Source organism: Zalophus californianus, chromosome 4 (genome assembly GCF_009762305.2).
Source record: "Zalophus californianus isolate mZalCal1 chromosome 4, mZalCal1.pri.v2, whole genome shotgun sequence".
NCBI lineage: Eukaryota > Metazoa > Chordata > Mammalia > Carnivora > Otariidae > Zalophus > Zalophus californianus.
The window spans coordinates 82,214,967-82,236,067 of record NC_045598.1 but is presented as its reverse complement, the minus strand read 5'-3'; the positions used below and the strand labels follow the sequence as shown (position 1 = coordinate 82,236,067).

Sequence of the window (21,101 nt, the reverse complement as noted above, 5' to 3'; positions counted from 1 at the left end):
ATGAAATCCTGTTCATCTATTTTTGTGTGTGTGGTTGCTTGTGCTTTTGTTGTTATATCTAAAAACCGTTGCCTAATTCAAGGTCTTGAAGATTTATTCCTATATCGTCTTATAAGAGTTTTAAAGATTTATCTCCAGCATTTAGATTTGTAATCTATTGCTAGTTAATTTTTATGTATGCTGTGAAATAGGGATCAACTCCATCCTTTTGCTTATGGATATTCAGTTATCACATCATTTCTTAAGGGGAATATTCTTTCTTTACAGAATTGTCTTGGAAACCTTGTCAGAAAACCAATTGAACATAAAAAATGAGGGTTCTATCTAGACTGTCAATTCTATCTAGACTGTCAATGTATGTGTGTTATTATGCCAGTACCACACTGTCTTGATTACTGTAGCTTCATAGTAAGTTTTGACATCAGGAAATGTGATTCCTCCAACTTTGTTCTTATTTTTCACAGCTGTTTTGCCTATTCTGGTTCTGGATCTCTTGGTTTTTCATATGAATTTTAGAGTCAGTATGGCAATTTTTGCAAAGAAATCTGCTACGATTTTGATAGGGAGTGCACTGAAGCTGTAGATAAATTTGGGTAGTAGCATTATCCCAACAATAAGCCTTCTAATTCATAATCATGGGCTGTCTTTCCATTTATCTAGGTCTTCATTAGTTTTTTTCACCAATGGTCTATTTTCAGAACATGTGTTTTACACAGTTTTGGTAAATATAGTCCAAATAATTTGTATTTTGATCCTCTTAGAATTATTTTTTTATTTCATTTTTGTTTTGTTCATTGTTTTATACATTGTGTGTAGAAATAAAATTGATTATTGTATATTGATTGATCTTACACCCAACATGCTGGCTACAGTCATTATTACTGCTGTATTAGTCAGGGTTCTGCATAGAAATGGAATGGAATATATATATTATATATAGAGATATATATGTATATATATATATAATATATATATGGAATATATGAATGGAATATATATATATATTTATATATTTATATATCGATGTCCAGACTCCACCAGGCAGGCTCCAAAAGGGACAGATTTTCTTCCTGTTGCCTCTTCTTGTGCTATTCAGGTCCTCAATGGGTTGGCTGATGTCCACCCAGTTGAGTGATAATTGGGGAAGGCAGTCTACTTTGGTGAGTCCACCAATTTAAAAAACTAATCTCATATAGAAATGCCTTCTTGTACCCACCCCAAAATAATGTTTAATGTGGGCATCCCATGGCACAGTCAAGTTAACACATAAAATTAAACATCATAGTGCTAATAGTTTTTTTAGTGGATTTTAGGATTTTCTATATACAAGGTCACTTCATCTACAAGTAGAAATAGTTTTACTTCTTACTGTCCAATTTGAGTAGCTTTTATTTCTTTTGTTTGCCACATTATTTGGGTAAAACCTTCAGTACTATGCTGGATAGATGTGCATCCTTGTATTGTTCCTGATGCTAAGGAGAAAACGTTCAGTTTTCAGCGTAAAGTAAGATGTTGACTGTGGTTTTTAAACAGATGTCCTTTATTAACCCCTAAAATGAATTAATGGCTTTCTGTTTCTGGTCTGTTGTGAGTTTTTATCACAAGAGGTATTGGATTTTGTCAAACACTTTTCCGCATTTTTTGAGATGATCCTGTGATTTTTGTCCTTTATTCTGTTGATGCAGTGTACTATATTAATTGATTTAGGGAATGATAAACCAACCCTGCATTCCTGAGATAAATTCCATATGTGTATTTTGGAAGTATTTGTGAAGAATTGGTATAAATTGTTAAATACTTGGTAGAATTCAGCATTTAAGCCATGTCAGCCTCAAATGCTCCTTGAATCACTTTTACTATCTTACTGATTCCTTATTTAATGATTCCTTATACATGAGTGAGTCAAGTAAAATCTTTGATACATGGTCCTTCTCTATGTGTAAAGGAATCCCGTCTTAACTTTTGAAAAGTATACTTTGACAGCATAGTGCTTTACTATTGTCCTTTACCAGTGACACTGACAAAGACTTTCACAAAGACAATGGCAAATATGACCAAATTTGAGGAAAGAAACAGATTAATCTTGAGTTAAGATAAAAAGACTTTTTTTTTTTTAAGATTTTATTTATTTATTTGACAGAGAGAGACACAGTGAGAATGGGAACACAAGCAGGGGGAGTGGAAGAGGGAGAAGCAGGCTTCCCACCGAGCAGGGAGCCCGATGCAGGGCTCAATCCCAGGACCATGGGATAATGACATGACCTGAGCCAAAGGCAGACGCCAAACGACTGAGCCACCCAGGCGCCCCAAGATAAAAAGACTTTTACCCTATAATAACATTTCATTGAATTGATGGAAAGATCAAAACTAAGGGAAATATACCAAAAAATCATCTAAGAGGGATGCCTGGTGACTCAGTAGGTTAAGCATCTGCCTCCTGCTCAGGTCATGATCCCAAGGTCCTGGGATCAAGTCCCACATAGAGCTCCCTGCTCAGCGGGGAGCCTGCTTCTCCTTCTGACTGCCGCTCCCTCTGCTTGTGCACTCTCTCTCTCTGACAAATAAGTAAATAAAATCTTTTTTAGAAATCGTCTAATAAAGTATAAAGTGTAATTAATGAGCTAGCTACATGCTCTCCAATTTATACTGAAAAAAGCTGTGTTTTACATCAAGATACATATTAAATCTGAAAAATAATGTAACTAAATTTTATAACCTATTCAGTATTGAACAGTATTCTTTATTTTTTAAAAGATTTTATTTATTTATTTGACAGAGAGATAGAGAGCACAAGCAGGCAGAGCAGCAGGCAAAGGGAGAGGGAGAAGCAGGCTCACTGCTGAGCAGGGAGCCCGAGACAGGGCTTGATCCCAGGACCCTGGGATCATGACCTGAGCCAAAGGCAGACACTTAACCGACTGAGCCACCCAGGCGCCCCTGAACAGTATTCTTTAGTATTAGAGTTTATCTTGGTCCTTATGAGTATGTGGTCATATATATATGGCTTTGAATCCTGGCTCTGCCACTTTATATGCTCTATGATCCTTTGGCAAATTATTTATCCTTCCTACCCCAGTTTCCTTATTTATAAGTTGAGTTTAATAACACATTCCTATTATGTATTCTGAAAAGATGTACTGAAGAACCATTCTTATGTGTTAGACATTACTGTTGGTTGCTAAGGAGACACATTTAATAAGACAAATACTGTTAAACCACTGTGAATACTATTAAGACCATGCATTAAGATCTATTTTTAAATGTTTTATTCAGTTATGGAATGCCAGTTTGATTCTTTTTAAATAGATCACAGGATTCTGGTTATATTTTGAATTGTTTCATCTATTTTGTTTGTTCTTTTTCTAAATTTTCATGAAGATTATTTTCAAGTCTTTCTCTGCTAACTCCAGTTTCTGTATCAGATCTATGGGTTGATTGATTCATTTTTTCACTGATTATCAGGCATTTAATTCTGTTTTGTCTTATGCTTAGAAATTTTTGATTAGGTGCTGGACATTTTATATAAGATGATTGATGATAAAGATTAAATAAAGATCTGGCAAACTTCTGGTAATGTATTAAGGAGTCAAGAAATAGTTACGGTTATTTCTGTTGTTTATTATCATCAGTATTCTATAGTCTCTAGGAATTTATATTTATGATCAAGGTTAGTCAGGGAACAATGTGTGTGTTTTCAAAGACCTTAAAAAGTATTGTAAACAAAAGATAAAGGAGAAATAAATACATTAGTTTCATACCATTAACTGCATTCTACCATCTCTTCTTTAAAACATATTTTATAGCATTTTTGTATTTACAGAAAAGTTGTGAAGATAGTACAAAGAATCCCTATATAGATCTGCACATTATTTTCTCTATTAATTAATATCTGACATTACTATAGCACATTTATTACAATTAATGAAACATTATTTCTGTATTATTACTAACTAAAGTCTATGCCTTCTTCAGATTTCCTTAGTTTTTACCTAGTGCCTTTTTTCCATATCTAGCATCCTGCCAGAATAGCATATGACATTTAATTGTCATGTTCCCTTAGGGTTTTCTTGAGTTTTATATTTTCTCAAAATTATCCTTATTTTGATGTACTTGACAGTTTGAGGAACATTGGTCAGGTCCAGTTCTTACTTTTAATTAGAGAAAAAAAATCCCCATGTATTCAAATTATTCATTCTTAGTCAATAATATAATTGTACAATGTATGAACAAGTTTGGTTCTAAAAACTCGATAAAATGAGTAAGGTTTTAAGTTATTCTATAATAATCAAAGAAGTAATGAGAGATGAGCATGTCAAGGTCTCATCCAGGAGTGCCTGTATAATAAGTTTCATCTGCATCTTTGGTTTATAGTATGTAATTGAAGGATGATAATCAACACAGAGTGCCATATATATATAGTCTCTCTGGACAAGCCAGATGAAAAAAAGGGAAAGAGGGTCCTAAATGCTTTTAATTTAGTTAAATGGAGGATAACTTGAATTTAACCTTTTTGTTTGTTTTTTTGAAGTTTTAAGATTTACATTTTAAGTTTGTTCAATCTACCTAACTTACCTTTTTTAAATATGAAAAGAACAATTCTTGTCAGGATATAGTTAGATGCCTTGTGAAAGAAAACTGTTTACAGAACATTTATATTTTAAATTTTGATTTTCCAAAATTCATTAATTGTTCATTTATGAATATACCATATATTGAATATTCCTGTATATCAGGTATTCTGCTAGTTATTACTTGATGTTTTCTGGTGGTAAACATTATTGTAACCTCTCTATCTTTTACATGTCTTAATCTTCAGCTCAATTACCTAATAAAAAATTGGGTCATATTTTGAATGTTTAAGGTACATTGTTACATAATAAAATTTTATTTTATTTTATTTTTCTAGAACTATTATGGAGCTGCTAAGATGATTTTTTCTGACAACCCACTTGGTCTGACCTGTGGAATGGTATGTCCAACTTCTGATCTTTGTGTAGGTGGATGCAATTTGTATGCCACTGAAGAAGGACCAATTAATATTGGTGGATTGCAGCAGTTTGCTACCGAGGTATGTAAGCTGTACATACTGGTTTTTTTTGGCCCACCCCTAAAGCACAAAAATCTTAAAGTTACTTTAATTCTCGGTGCTCTTTTGATATCCAGCATTTTTAATATAATACACAGTTAACATGTATTGTTTTATGTCATAAATAATATTTTTATTCAACAAGGGCTACAAAAATTAAACTTCATAAAACCCTATGTCAAATTAATTGCAATCCCAGAAAGTCATTAAAATATTCTGAGTGAAAGTTATATAAATTAGAGGGTCTGAAAAGAAATTTATTCATTAACTCTACATTAGAGTGTGACAAGGGAACCCCATTATAAAGGGGCTATCTTGCCTGATTCTTTTTCCTGAAATTCTCTTTAATCTTTACAACTTTAAATAACACATCAGCATTATTTTGTGAATTTTTTTTTTAGTAATAGAGGTTAGAGAAGTTTGAAAAACCCTAACACTGAATAATATTCTTTAAAATTAAATTTTATAAACTTTTAGAATAGGAGCAGGTGTGTTATTTGGATAGAAACTTATAATAAAATGAAAGCATTTAATCACACAAGTTTGATTCTTAGCTTTCTCTTTTATAAATCCTTTGTCAGTGACTGATACTCTGGGATATCTTATGCTCTCTGGTGTCCCCTCTTTGGAGTCAACTACCAAGTTATTTTCTATGTATCATTTAAATGATCAACTTATATCGAGGTTATAGTAAGATTGTATAATCCGCATGGTCCAGTTGGCTAGAAGGCCAAATTAAATGTCTGTCAACCGTAGTTTTTTACTTAATGACTTCCCTATCTGGTTTTGTCAACTCAAACACAATGTATTCTTTCCTTTTAGGACCCTTCCCATAACGTCCCTCAAGGTTAAGTCTCACTTTGCTCTTAGTAATAAATCAAGGTTATTCCTTCTCTGCTTTCTGACAAGTTAATTCTAAGCAAGGGCTCCTAGGAATGAGAGAATAGAAACAACTTGATGTTGTGAGTTGTTGCAATAAATTATTGTATTTAATTTCTTTTCTTACCAAATTCAAAATTGCATTAGGCTTACCTGACCATTGTAAGGTATGATCTTTACAACCTGGGAAAATCCTTAGTTATTGATAGAGAAGATTAACTTGAATTCTTCCACATCTTTCTTTGGGGACTCCTTGCTTGCTTCTTCACTATAGCAGGGCAAGCTTGCAAGGATGTAGTAAGTGAAAGGGCATACAATATGTGTATGAACTAACACTGCATTTCAAAACAAAATAAGTTAAAATAATAATATTATGTGTTGATGACCTGGATGATAGAGAGACACTATTCCTCTGAGAACTCTCACTTGTTGTTGATTTTAATTGAGGTATAATTGACAAACATTATTATAATAGTTTCAGGTGTACAACATAGTGATTCAGCATTTCTATACATTGTAAAATGATAATTATAATAAGTCTAGTTACCACCTGTCACCATACAAAGTTAATGCAATGTTATTGACTGTATTCCCCATGCTGTACGCCACATCCCAATGACTTATTTATAACTAGAAGTTTATACTTCTTGATTCGTTCACCTACCTGCTCAGCACCCCTTTGCTCTGGCAACCACCAGTCTCTTCTCTGTATCTCTAAGTCTGGGTTTTGTTTCATTATGTTTGTTCTGTTTTTTTAGATTCCACCTGTAAGTGAAATCATGTGGTATATGTCATTCTCCATCTCACTTATTTAACTTAGCATAATACTCTCAAGGTCCATCCAGGTTCTAGCAAATAACAAGATTTTGTTCTTTTGTATGCCTAAGTAGTATTCCATTTATATACATGTTACAGTTTCTTTATCCACTAACCTGTTGATGGACAGTTAGGTTGTTTCCATATCTGGCTGTTATAAATAATACTGCAATGAATATAAGTGTGCATTTCTTTTTGAATGAGTATTTTAATTTTCTTTGGATAGTTACCCAATAGTTGAGTTGCTTGAAAATATGGTAGCTCTATTTTTTAGATTTTGAGGAACCTCCATAATGTTTGCATAGTGCACCAATTTATATCCCTACTAATAGTGCACAAGGATTACCTTTTCTTCTTAATTTTTTTTTCTCTTTTTGATAAAGGCCATTCTGACAGGTGCAAAGTGATATCTTATTGTGGTTGATTTTCATTTTATTCATGATTAGTGATATTGAACATCTTTTCATATGTCTGTTGGCCATCTGTATGCCTTCTTTGGAAAAAATGTCTATTCAGATCCTCTGCTTAATTTTTTAACTGGATTGTTTGGGTTTTTGTTGTTGTTGTTGAGTTATAGAACTCAATGTATATTCTTTATATGTTGTGTTCTTTATATATTTTGGATATTAATCCCTTATTGGATATATGATTTACAAATATCTTCTCCCACTCAGTAGGTTGTTTTTTCATTTCGATGATTTTTTTCTATGCAGCTTTTCAGTTTGATGTAGTTCCATTTGCCCATTCATTTATTTTGGCTTTTGTTTCCTTTGTCTTTGGAGTCAAATCTAAAAAAATCATCACTAATACTAATATCAAAGAGCTTGCCACCTATGTTTTCTTCTAGCGGTTTTATGGTTTTAGGTCTTACATTCAAGTATTTAATCCATTTTGAGTTTATTTTTTGTGTATGGTGTAAGAAAATAGTCCAGTTTCATTCTTTTGCATGTAGCTGACCAGTTTTCCCAGCACCTTTTATTGAAGAGACTGTCTCTTCGCATTTTATATTCTTGCCTCCTTTGTCATAAATTAATTGACTTTATATGTGTGGGTTTATTTTGGGGCTCTCTCTTATGTTCTGTTGATATATGTGTCTGATTTCCTATCAATGCCATTTTGTTTTGATTACTATAGCTTTGTAGTATAGTTTGAAATCAAGGAGTGTGATACCTCTGGCTTCGTACTTATTTCTTAAGATTATTTTGCTACGTGAGGTCTTTTGTGGTTTTGATTAATTTTAGAATTATTTGTTCTAGTTTTGTGAAAAATACCATTGGAGTTTTGATAGAGATTGCATTGAGTCTCTAGATTGCTTTGGGTTGCTTTCGGTAATATGGACAATATTTAACAATATTACTTCTTCCAATCCATGAACAAGGAATATCTTTTTGTTTGTGTCTTCTTCAATTTCTTTCATTAATGTCTTACAATTTTCAATGTATAGGTGTTTCACCTCCTTGGTTAAATTTATTTTTAGGTATTTTATTCTCTTTGATGAGATTATGAATAGGATTGTTTTCTTCTTTTCTCTTTCTGATAATTTGTTGATGGGTTATATAAACAATAGATTTTTCTATATTAAATTTGTATCTTGGAACTTTATTGAATTCATTTATTCTAACAGTTTTCTTTTTCTTGGAATCTTTAGGGTTTTCTATATATAGTATCATATATTCTGCAAATAGTAATAGTTGTACTTCTTTGTTTCCAGTTTGGGTGCTCTCTATCTTTCTTGCCTTATTGCTATGGATAGGATTTCCAATACTGTTTGATAAAAGCGGGTAGAGTGAGCATTCTTGCCTTGTTCATGATCTTAGAGGAAAAGCTTTCAGTTTACACGATGCAGTATGATGTTATCTATAGGCTTGTCATTATAAGATCTTTATTATGTTGAGGTACATTCCTATTATACTGACTTTCTTGAGAGTTTTTATCATAAATGGATACAGAATTTTATCAAATAATTTGTCTGCATTTATTGAGGTAATCATATGATTTTTATCTTTGAGTTTGTCAATGTGATGTATTTCATTGATTGATTTGTGGATGTTGAACCATCCTTGCGTTTCTGGAATAAATCCCACTTGATCATGGTGCATGATCCTTTTAACGTATAGTTGAATTCAATTTGCCGGTATTTTGTTAAGGATATTTGTATCTATGCTCATCATGTTTAACAGCCTGTAATGTTTTCTTTATGTATATCTTGGCTAGTTTTGGTATCGGGGTAATGGCCATCTCCTAAAATGAGTTTGGAAGGCTTTTATTCTCTACAATTTTTTGGAGAGGAGATTAGGGAAGATATGTATTAAAGCTTTGAATGTTTTGTAGAATTAACCAATTAAGCCATGTGGTCCTGGACTTTTGTTTGTGGGGAGGTTTCTGATTTCTGACTCAATCTCCTGACTAGTAATTGGTCTATTAAGATTTTATGATTCAGTCTTAGAAGATTGTAAGTTTCTATGAAGTTATCCCTTTCTTCTAGTTTGTCTGTTTGTTGGCAAACAGTTGTTCAAAGTAGTCTCTTATGATCTTTTGTTTCTGTGGCATGTTGAAATTTCTCTTTCATTTCTGATTTTATTTATTTGCTCTATCTTTGGTGAGCCTAGATAAAGGCTTGTCAGTTTTGTCCATCTTTTCAAAAAATCAGATCTAGTTTCACTGATCTTTTCTATTGCCCTTTTTTTAGTTTCTATTCCATTTAATTCTACTCTGATCTTTATTATTTCCCTCCTTCTAATAAATTTAGGCTTTGTTTTTTCTTATTTTTGTAATTTCTTTAGACATAAAATTAAATTGCCAGTTAGAGATTTTTCTTCTTTCTTGAAGTAGTCCTGTGTTGTCATGAACTTCCTTAGAACCACTTTTGAGGCATCTCATGGATTTTGGTATGTTGTATTTCTGTTTTCATTTGCTCTAGGTATTTTTTTTTATTTCTCCCTGTTTTTTCTATGACCCTTGTTGCTTAATTTCCATGTATTTGTATTTTTTTTTTTTGAGTTTTCTTCTTGTAGTTGATTTCTAGTTCCATACCATTGTGGTTCAAAATGATGCTCGTTATAATTTCAGTCTTCTTTAATTTATTGAGACTTACTTTCTGGCCTACTGTGATGCATCCTGAAGAATGTCCCATGTACATTTGAGAACAATGTGTGTTTTGCTGCTTTTAGATGTAATATTTTGTAGATATCTATTAAGTTCATCTGGTCTAATGTATCATTTAAGACTGATGTTTCCCTATTGTTTTTCTATTTAGATGATCTATCTAATGTTGTAAGTGGAGTGTTAAAGTGCCCTATTATTATTTTATTGCTGCAGATTTCTCTTTTTAGGACTTTTAATGCTTGCTTTATATATTTTTGTGTTTCTATGTTGGATGCATATATATTTATAAATGTTACATCTTTTTGCTGGACTGACCCCTTTCTTATTCTGTAGTACCCCTCTTTGTCTTTTATTACAGTCTTCGTTTTAAAGTCTCTTTTTTTTCTGATATGACTATAGCTATACTTTCTTTTTATTTACATGGAATATTTTATTTATTTATTTATTTATTTTTTTAAGATTTTATTTGACAGAGAGAAAGACAGCGAGAGAGGGAACACAAGCAGGGGCAGAGGGAGAGGGAGAAGCAGGCTTCCTGCTGAGCAGGAGCCTGATGCAGGGCTCGATCCCAGGACCCTGGGATCATGACCTGAGCAGAAGGCAGACACTTAATGACTGAGCCACCCAGGAGCCCCTATATTTTGTGAATACTCTTTTTTTTTTAAATGTTATTTATTTATTTATTTATTTATTTATTTATTTATTTATTTATTTATTCATGAGAGTCAGAGAGAGAGAAAGAGAGAGAGGCAGAGGCAGAGAGAGAAGCAGGCTCCCCACCTAGCAGGGAGCCCAATGCGGGACTCGATCCCAGGACCCTGGGACCATGACCTGAGCTGAAGGCCGACGCTTAACGACTGAGCCACCCAGGCGCCCCTGTTGTTTGTTTTGTAAAGATTTTACTTATTTATTTGACAGAGTGAGACACAGCGAGAGAGGGAACACAAGCAGGGGGAGTGGGAGAGAGAGAAGCAGGCTTCCTGCCGAGCAGGGAGCCCGATGCGGGACTTGATCCCAGGACCCTGGGATCATGACCTGAGCCGAAGGCAGACCCTTAACCACTGAACCACCCAGGCGGCCCATCTTTTTTTATACTTTCACTTTCAGTCCATGTTTCCTTACTTCTGAAGTGAGTCTCTCATAGGCAGTATAATAATGTGTCTTGTTTTTTACCCAGTCATCCACTTTATGTCTTTTGATTGGAAAATTTAGCCCACTTATGTTTAAAGTGTTTATGATAGGTATGTACTTATTGCTATTGATTTTATTAATTGTTTTTTTAAGATTGTTTATGTATTTCCTCTCTGTATCTTTTTTCTACTCTTTCTCTCCTTTGTGGTTTGTTGATTTCCTTTAATATAACATGTTTAGATTACTTCCTCATTTTTTTGTGTATTTACTCTACATTTTTGATTTGTGGTTAACATTCACATATATCACCCTATGTATATTACAGTTATTTTAACTTGATAGCAAGTAAGTTTGAACACATTCCAATACTCTACATTTTTACTCTCCCCAGCACATTTTATATTTTTATTGTCACATTTTACATTTATTTGTGTATTAATTAATTATTGTATTTTTTAATTTTACTATTTTCATGTTTTAACCATAGTAGATATATGTGATCACTCTACTACCTTTAATATATTTACCTTTTCCAGTGAGTTTTGCTTTTGTCTGTTTTCCTATTATTAGTGTCATTTCTTTTCAGCTTGAAGAAGTTCCTAAGGCTAGTTTAATAATGCTGAGGGTTTTTTTAGCTTTTGTTTGTATGGAAAACTCTTTATCTCTCTCTCTCTCAATTCTGAATCATAACCTTGCTGGGTAGAGTATTCTTGGTTAGAAGTTTTTCTTTTTATCACTTTGAATTTCATGTCACTTATTTTTGGCTTATAAAGTTTCTGCTGAGAAATAGCTTTATGGGATTTTCCTTGTATGTAGCAATTTGATTTTTTTTTCTTGCTACTTTTAAGATTCTCTATTTATCTTTAACTTTTCACATTTTAATTATAATGTTTCTTGGTTTGGCTCTCTTTGGGTTTATCTGAATTGGAAATCTCTGGGCTTCTTGACCTAAGTGTCTTTTAGGGAACTTTTCAGCCATATTTCTTCAAATAAATTATTTGCTCCTTTCTCTCTCTTTTCTCCTTCTGTCAATGCCTTCATCTCCAGGGAGAGTTTCCAGTATCTCCTGTCTCTCCACAGGTGTTTTTAGATTAGGAAATGAATCTCTTCACCTTTGGTAGACATGCTTTTCAAACTGCTGTTTTTTTCGTTGGGTTTCAGGGTTAGTGGGACTGCATGTGAGTCCTTTAAAGGACAAATCTCAATTTTTCTGTATCATTTTAGGTCCCTTGGATTTTAGCCCCTCTGGTTTTCTAATTTAGGTGTTTTGGGGGTTCATCTCTCTGGTGTAGATCCCAGGGGTTGGGGTATTCGATGTGTGACACCAACCCTTCACTCTTCCAGGGGATGCGCTATACTGGTAAGATCCGTCCGTGTTGTGTGTTGCTGCCCCAGGGGTAGGTTTTTTTGTTGAGACCATATCTACCTCTTCTACCTGTCTCAATATGGTCTTTTTAACCTTTGTTGTCGAGAATAAGTTCATCTAGTATTTTGATCTTTTTCAGAGGGAAATAATTCATATGTAACTTTAGATTTCATGTGTCCCTGGGAGGAGGTGAGTTCAGGATCTCTCTATTCCACCATCTTGCAGAAGTCCCCCTTTTTCAACACTCACTTGGTTTTAAGGAACTACTTCCACCTCTTCCACCCCTTCCCAGTTTTTTGTTTGTTTTGTTTTGCTGTGCATGTGCTTTGTTTTGTTTTTTAATTTAAGGCATAGCATAATTTAGGATGGCATTAAATGCATTGTATGTGAATTGTGGAGTTTAAAATAGGAATGTTTATGGGGTGCCTAGGTGGCTCAGTTGTTAAGTGTCTGCCTTCAGCTCAGGTCATGGTCCCAGGGTCCTGGGATTGAGCCTCGCATCGGGCTCCCTGCTCAGCGGGAAGCCTGCTTCTCCCTCTCCGACTCCCCCTGCTTGTGTTCCCTCTCTCGCTGTCTCTTTCTCTGTCAAATAAATAGATAAAATCTTAAAAAAATAGGAATGTATCTTACTTTTATATTTCAATTATACTTTATAAATCAGTGACTTCAAATATATCTCAGTTCATAAATAAGTCTTGTAATGGAACTGTGAGGAAAAGCTCTCTCTTTAAGTAGACCTCTTATGGCAAGATACTTTAAAAAGTTTTTGTTATTCGTAAGTCAGTGGGTGGTTTACTTAAACTTACCCAACTGTCAGTGTTGTTATGAAGATAAGCAAAAGACAAACAACATATTGTCTGCCTGTGAAAAGAGAAAACAGAATGTGCAAAATACCATTATTATTTCAAACTACTAAACTATTGATACTTAAGTTGAAGCAGAATATGTTGCAAATAATTTTATTTATTTTGGTTGTTTGATAAAACAATGATTGATTTTTGACCTTTAAAGAAATACAAATCTATTTTTCAACCAAATTAAGGAAAGGTTAGGAAAGCAGACTAAAATAGTAAGGTATTTTTCAAAATTGCTTTTCCTGTAATTTATAAGTGATTTTTAAAATATCAACTTTGTAGTTTGCCATTATTGGTTAAATCCATACCTTTTACTTTTCTATTTGAACATGGGCATATGGAACATAGAGATCGTAATAGAAAACAAATAAATCACACAAATAGCCTGCAGTAGAATCAGGAGACCAGCTGGTTTTTGTTGTTGTTCTGTCTTGTCATTATTATTCAATCCTTTGCTATCCCCACATCTGCAGTGACCTTCCTTCAGACATTTTTGTGTGCCTATGGAACAAATAGGTATGGGGTCATTCTGACTCTCTAGGAGGCAGTTTTTCCTAGTTCAATTAAGTATAACAATATTGCCTCAATAAAATAACTTGAAAATAATAGTCTGGTGTGGATTCCCTTTTCAATCTCAGAAGGGTTTTAAAATTTTTCTACACAAATGTGGCCAATAAGAATTTTATTTTGTAATGTGTTTGAGTATGTAATTGAATTTTTAAGAAATCATTACATTTATCACATGTACAGACTATAGACCAAGAAGACTTTCATTGTTTCTCAAATTTAACTAATGAATTGTTATAAAAGGAGAATGAAATGAGAACACATCTTTCTACTCGTTTTCTAAAGTTTGAAAAATAAACTATAACTACAAACTTAGCTGCATGTTAAATTAGTTCCCTTCTGCTGATGTTTACTAGTTATGCAGGCAATTTAAAGAAACTAAAAGTTCATGGTTCTGAAATTTGACTTTAAATGTTAAGATGAATGAGGGACATAAGATCACTACTTAAAATTGCTGCCTGAGTTATGAATTTTTAGAAATACATCGGATTATGGAATTGATATCTAAAAACATTATTTGGTTTTCACAATCAACATTCTATGAGATTATCTTAATACCTATTAAATACATTGTTTTATGAGGTGTATACTTCTTGACACTGCACTTTTAGTTTTGTTTTTATACTTTTAGTTAAGAATGGAACTGATAAATGGAATTCTAGACTAAATCAGGTGACTCACTGAGAACAGAATTACTCTTTAGATTATTTTTAATTGTATCTCTCAGCAGGTTTTTTATATCACCTTTCATTTGATATAACCCAGTTCTTGTCTCACCATCATACACTATTTATACACCATCATATACTATTTGTTTTTATTTCTATATTTTACTGGTTAGACACAATTCAAAATCAAATTGATCACTGCCTATAATACAGTAAAAAACACTGTAATGCAATTCAAACAGCCCAGTGTTATAAGCCTACACTAAGAGATACCTTACAATTATTTAAATTACATCAACATTTATATATTGCTTGAATACTACAGTAAATATTTTGGAGAATTGTGAATGAAGGAGGAACATGATTACTCGAGTTAATTGTGATTTAATAGGACAAATATTATTTCTGTCATATCTTCATTTTGAACATGGAGGTCACTAAAACCTTAAAATTTTGCCTTCTACAAGCCTAATTGAAGAGATAGTAGAGATATGTATACTAATTCATAATAGCGTATTGCATGTTCTCTCTCAGGTAATGTATTTTTGTGGTACATTTTATCTATCAAATAGAAAAGTAGAGACAAAGAAAAAGAGTAATTCTCAAATTTCAGCCATTATCCAAAAAATGTTCATAAACTGTGAGATTGGATATACTCTGTGTTATGTTGATTGCTTTATAAGTACGATAAAATGACTGAAATACTTTAGAGAGTGAGCAAGGATATTATTAATAATTAATTCAGTGCAGTGGGCACAAACCAGAATTATCCCAGGCAGACTGACTTGTATGAACGTCCAGTGTAATAAGTTCCCATTAGGTAAGGATTCAGTTAATCAAACATTGATTGAGGACTGATTAGAATTAAGTGTTATTGTAAGCTGTTTCTGAACTACAGGTCCTGAGAAACTACGTACCTCTCAAGAAATAATACAAGCCAACAACTAAAATTTTGTAGCAAACTTAATAATACATACTGCATTTACATTTGCATCCCTGGACTGATAATTCAGTCTTCATTAGATTTTGTCACTTGGTTTTGGAGTTGATAAGACCTTTGTACAAAACAAATTCAGAAAGAAAAAAAGTTGTAGCAAATAATCTTAACAAGTATGTAATTTCGGTAAATTTCAAAGTTATTACCCCCAAATCTCTGAAACATATTTTTATGTCTTAAAGCTATAGATAGTAATAAATAGTTTTAAAATAAACTAAAATATTGTGATGAAAATCATCTAGCAATTTATCCAATCCTACAGTTTTATTATCAATCACTGTGCCAGCACTATTTTTAATAGATTTCTAAAGCTTTTTGGGGAAGAATGTCAGATATTTAGTGAAATCTAGCAAGACATTATTATTTTCTATTAACTACTAAATTAAGAACAAAAGGAGAGACACAAATCAAACCTTAACAGATATTACTTGTATTTTCATCCCTGAGAGCAACAATTGACCAGGGTACAAACTATTGATTTTATTAACATGTAATTTATATTATTCATGTACATCTTATTTCTCCCATAAATAATTATTTTTCTTATACAAACAGTATTCACAAACTACTAGTAGTACTGGTAATAAATAGGAGAGGTATAGAGAAATTTTATTCAAAGACAGTTCAAGTTTGTGACAAAGAGGTAAGTGTGAGATATCATTAATCTAATACCTATTTTCTAATCCATATTCTATTTATAAATGAACTGCAAAAGGGATTAACCATAAATACTATTATTCATTATCAGAGTAGTTTATCTTCATTTTAGATTAGATACATTAACTGATAGATTTTATTGAACACTTTGCCAAATTATATCATAAATGTGCTAGACTCATTTCTAAATTACTTATACACCAGCTATCATCAAATCAGGCTTAGGCTCTCCAAATTAAAATAAAACTTTAGATATAATGTTAAGCCTCAGGGCCCTTCATAGACTAGGCCCCTTTCAAGGCTCTGTATTTAAATGTTATAGTAGTGCTTTTTTGTAAATTTTCATGGAAGGAACCCAAAGTTTATCATCTTAGGACCCACAAACCTTGGGTCCTGGATCTACAATAATCCTTCACTGGCCAGAAAAATAAAATAATAATTAAAATAAAAGCTTTTTAGTAATGTGCATAAACAAAGAAAACAACTAAGCCACATATGCTCATCTTAACAACCTATTTTAATGTAGTTGCTTCATATCACACAAAAACCTCATTTTGTGAGTTGTGAGGTACAGTGACTGAGGTAAATGTCGCTAAACCAACAAAGTGCAATATTGTGAACTTGCAGTCAGAAAACCTGGCTTTAGACTGAGTTTGCATTGATCACTTATAACAATATCTGCAGCAAGTGAGAGATTGTGAAATGATGGAAATTAAAGAACTACCTTTGTATTCTAGATCTGCCTTTATTAGATGTGAATTTGGGGAATTTCATTAATTTCATGGAGCCCCTTGTTGCAAAGAATAGACATGATCACATTTATCTGAAGGGTTATTTTCTTTATTTTTTTCGATCTCTTTATTTATTTATTTTTATTCCAACCTTTTTTTTTATTATGTTATGTTTTGATGTAGTGTTCCATGATTCATTGTTTGCATATAACACCCAGTGCTCCATTCAATACATACCCTCTTTACTACCCATCACCAGGCTAACCCATCCCCCCACCCCCCTCACCTTTAGAACCCTCAGTTTGTTTCCCAGAGTCCATAGTCTCTCACGGTTCGTCTCCCTCTTCCGATTCCCCCCATTCATTTTTCCCTTCCTGCTATCTTCTTCCTTTTTCTTTTTTTTTTTTTTTAACATATAATGTATTGTTTCCTTCAGAGGTACAGGTCTGTGATGCAACAGTCTTACACAATTCACAGCACTCACCATAGCACATACCCTCCCTAATGTCTATCACCCAGCCACCCCATCCCTCCGACCCTCCACCACTCCAGCAACCCTCAGTCCCTTTCTGAGATTAAGAATTCCCCATATCAGTGAGGTCATATGATACATGTCTTCCTCTGATGGACTTATTTTGCTCAGCATAATACCCTCCAGTTCCATCCATGTCTTTGCAAATAGCAACATTTCATTCCTTTTGATGGCTGCATAATATTCCCTTGTATATATAAACCACATCTTCTTTATCCATTCATCTGTCGGTGGACATCTAGGCTCTTTCCATAGTTTGGCTATTGTGGACATTGCTGCCATAAACATCGGGGTGCATGTGCCCCTTTGGATCCCTACACTTGTATCTTTGGGGTAAATAACCAAGAGTGCAATTGCTGGGTCGTATGGTAGCTCTATTTTCAACTCTTTGAGGAACCGCCATACTGTTTTCCACGGTGGCTGCACCAGCTTGCATTCCACCAACAGTGTAGGAGGGTTCCACTTTCTCTGCATCCCCGCCAACATCTGCATTTCCTGACTTGTTAATTTTAGCCATTCTGACTGGTGTGAGGTGGTATCTCATTGAGGTTTTGATTTGGATTTCTCTGATGCCGAGCGATGTGGAGCACTTTTTCATGTGTCTGTTGGCCATTTGGATGTCTTCTTTGGAAAAATGTCTGTTCATGTCTTCTGCCCATTATTTGATTGGATCATTTGTTATTTGGGTGTTGAGTTTAATAAGTTCTTTATATCTTTTGGGTACTAACCCTTTATTTGATATGTCATTTGCAAATATCTTCTCCCATTCTGTCGGTTGTCTTCTGGTTTTGTTGACTGTTTCTTTTGCTGTGCAAAAGCTTTTTATCTTGATGAGGTCCCAATAGTTCATTTTTGTCCTTGCTTCCCTTGCCTTTGGCGATATTTCTAGGAAGAAGTTGATGCGGCTGAGGTTGAAGAAGTTGCTGCCTGTGTTCTCCTCTAGGATTTTGATGGACTCCTGTCTCACATTTAGGTCTTTCAACCATTTGGAGTCTATTTTTGTGTGTAGTGTAAGGAAATGGTCCAGTTTTATTGTCTGCACATGGCTGTCCGATTTTCCCAACACCATTTGTTGAAGAGACTGTCTTTTTTCCATTGGACATTCTTTCCTGCTTTGGCTAAGATTAGTTGACCATAGAGTTGAGGGTCCATTTCTGGGCTCTCGATTCTGTTCCATTGATCTATGTGTCTGTTTTTGTGCCAGTACCATACTGTCTTGATGATGACAGCTTTGTAATGGAGCTTGAAGTCCGGAATTTTTATGCCACCAACTTTGCTTTTCTTTTTCAACATTCCTCTGGCTATTCAGGATCTTTTCTGGTTCCATACAAATTTTAGGATTATTTGTTCCATTTCTTTGAAAAAAGTGGATGGTATTTTGATAGGGATTGCATTGAAAGTGTAGATTGCTCTAGGTAGCATTGACATCTTCACAATATTTGTTCTTCCAATCCATGAGCATGGAATGTTTTTTTATTTCTTTTTGTCTTTCTCAATTTCTTTCATGAGTATTTTATAGTTTTCTGAGTACAGATTCTTTGCTTCTTTGGTTAGATTTATTACTAGGTATCTTACGGTTTTCGGTGCAATTGTAAATGGGATCAACTCCTTAATTTCTCTTTCTTCTGTCTTGTTGTTGGTGTATAGGAATGCCACTGATTTCTGTGCATTGATTTTATATCCTGCCACTTTACTGAATTTTTGTATGAGTTCTAGCAGTTTTGGGGTGGAATCTTTTGGGTTTCCACATAAACTATCATATCATCTGCAAAGAATGAGAGTTTGACTTTTTTTTTGCTGATTTGGATGCCTTTGATTTCTTTTTGCTGTCTGATTGCTGTGGCTAGGACTTCTACTACAGTGTTGAATAGCAGTGGTGACAGTAGACATCCCTGCCGTGTTCCTGACATTAGGGGGGAAGCTCTCAGTTTTTCCCCATTGAGAATGATATTCCCTGTGGGTTTTTCATAGATGGCGTTTATGATATTGAGGTATGTACTCTCTTTCCCTATACTCTGAAGAGTTTTGAACAAGAAAGGATGCTATACTTTGTCAAATGCTTTTTCTGCATCTGTTGAGAGGATCATATGGTTCTTGTTCTTTCTTTTATTAATGTATTGTGTCACATTGATTGATTTGCAGATGTTGAACCAATCTTGCAGCCCAGGGATAAATCCCACTTGGTCGTGGTGAATAATCCTTTTAATGTACTGTTGGATCCTATTAGTTAGTATTTTGGTGAGAATTTTTGCATCCATGTTCGTCAAGGATATTGGTCTGTAATTCGCCTTTTTGATGGGTTCTTTGTCTGGTTTTGGGATCAAAGTAATGCTGGCCTCGTAAAATGAATGTGGAAGTTTTCCTTCCAATTCTATTTTTTGGAACAGTTTCAGAAGACTAGGTATTAATTCCTCTTTAAATGTTTGGTAGAATTCCCCTGGGAAGCCATCTGGCCCTGGGCTCTTGTTTTTTGGGAGATTTTTGATGATCGCTTCAATTTCCTTCGTGGTTATAGGTCTGTACAGTTTTCTATTTCTTCCTGGTTCAATTTTGGTAGTTTATGCATCTTTAGGAATGCATCCATTTCTTCCAGATTATCTAATTTGCTGGCATAGAGGTGCTCATAATATGTTCTTATAATTGTTTGTATTTCTTTGGTGTTGGTTGTGATCTCTCCTCTTTCATTCATGATTTTGTTGATTTGGGTCATTTCTCTTTTCTTTTTGAGAAGTCTGGCCAGGGGTTTATCAATCTTGTTAATTCTTCCAAAGAACCAGCTCCTACTTTCGTTGATCTGTCCTACTGTTCTTTTGGTTTCTATTTCATTGATTTCTGCTCTGATCTTTATTATTTCTCTTCTCCTGCTGGGTTTAAGCTTTATTTGCTGATCTTTCTCCAGCTCCTTTAGGTGTAGGGTTAGGTTGTGTATTTGACCTTTCTTGTTTCTTGAGAAAGGCTTGTATTGCTCTATACTTTCCTCTTAGGACTGCCTTTGCTGCATCCCAAAGATTTTGAACAGTTGTGTTTTCATTTTTATTTGTTTCCATGAATTTTTGTAATTCTTCTTTAATTTCCTGGTTGACCCATTCATTCTTTAGTAGGATGCTCTTTAGCCTCCATGTATTTGAGTTCTTTCCGACTTTCCTCTTGTGATTGAGTTCTGGTTTCAAAGCATTGTGGTCTGAAAATATGCAGGGAATGATCCCAATCTTTTGGTACTGGTTGAGCCCTGATTTATGACCTAGGATGTGATCTATTCTGGAGAATGTTCCATGGACACTAGAGAAGAACGTGTATTCTGTTGCTTTGGGATGGAATGTTCTGAAAATATCTGTGAAGTCCATTTGGTCCAATGTGTCATTTAACATCTTTATTTTCTTGTTGATCTTTTGCTTAGATAATCTGTCCATTTCAGTGAGGGGGGTGTTAAACTCCCTCACTGTAATTGTATTGTTGTCAATTTTTTTTTTTTGCTTTTGTTATTATTTGGCTTATTTAATTGGCTGCCCCTATATTAGGGGCATAGATATTTACAATTGTTAGATTTCTTGTTGGATAGACCCTTTAAGTATGATATAGTGTCCTTCCTCATCTCTTATTATAGTCTTTGGTTTATAATTTGTCTGATACAAGGATTGCCACCCCAGCTTCCTTTTGTTGTCCATTAGCATGGTAAATGGTTTCCCCCCCCCACCACTTTCAATCTGGGGGT

At 33.9% G+C, this 21,101-nt stretch overlaps 1 protein-coding gene across 3 annotated transcripts in view; it reads left to right on the top strand.

The window, feature by feature from the left end:
* DPYD (dihydropyrimidine dehydrogenase) overlaps positions 1-21,101 on the top strand; it is a 795,521-nt gene that overhangs the window by 188,069 nt on the left and 586,351 nt on the right. For all 3 annotated transcript variants that reach the window (XM_027618372.2, XM_027618382.1, XM_027618392.1), the window contains exon 5: positions 4,907-5,068. In XM_027618372.2, coding sequence (XP_027474173.1) covers positions 4,907-5,068 — 162 coding nt within the window. The remainder of the gene's footprint in view (positions 1-4,906; positions 5,069-21,101) is intronic.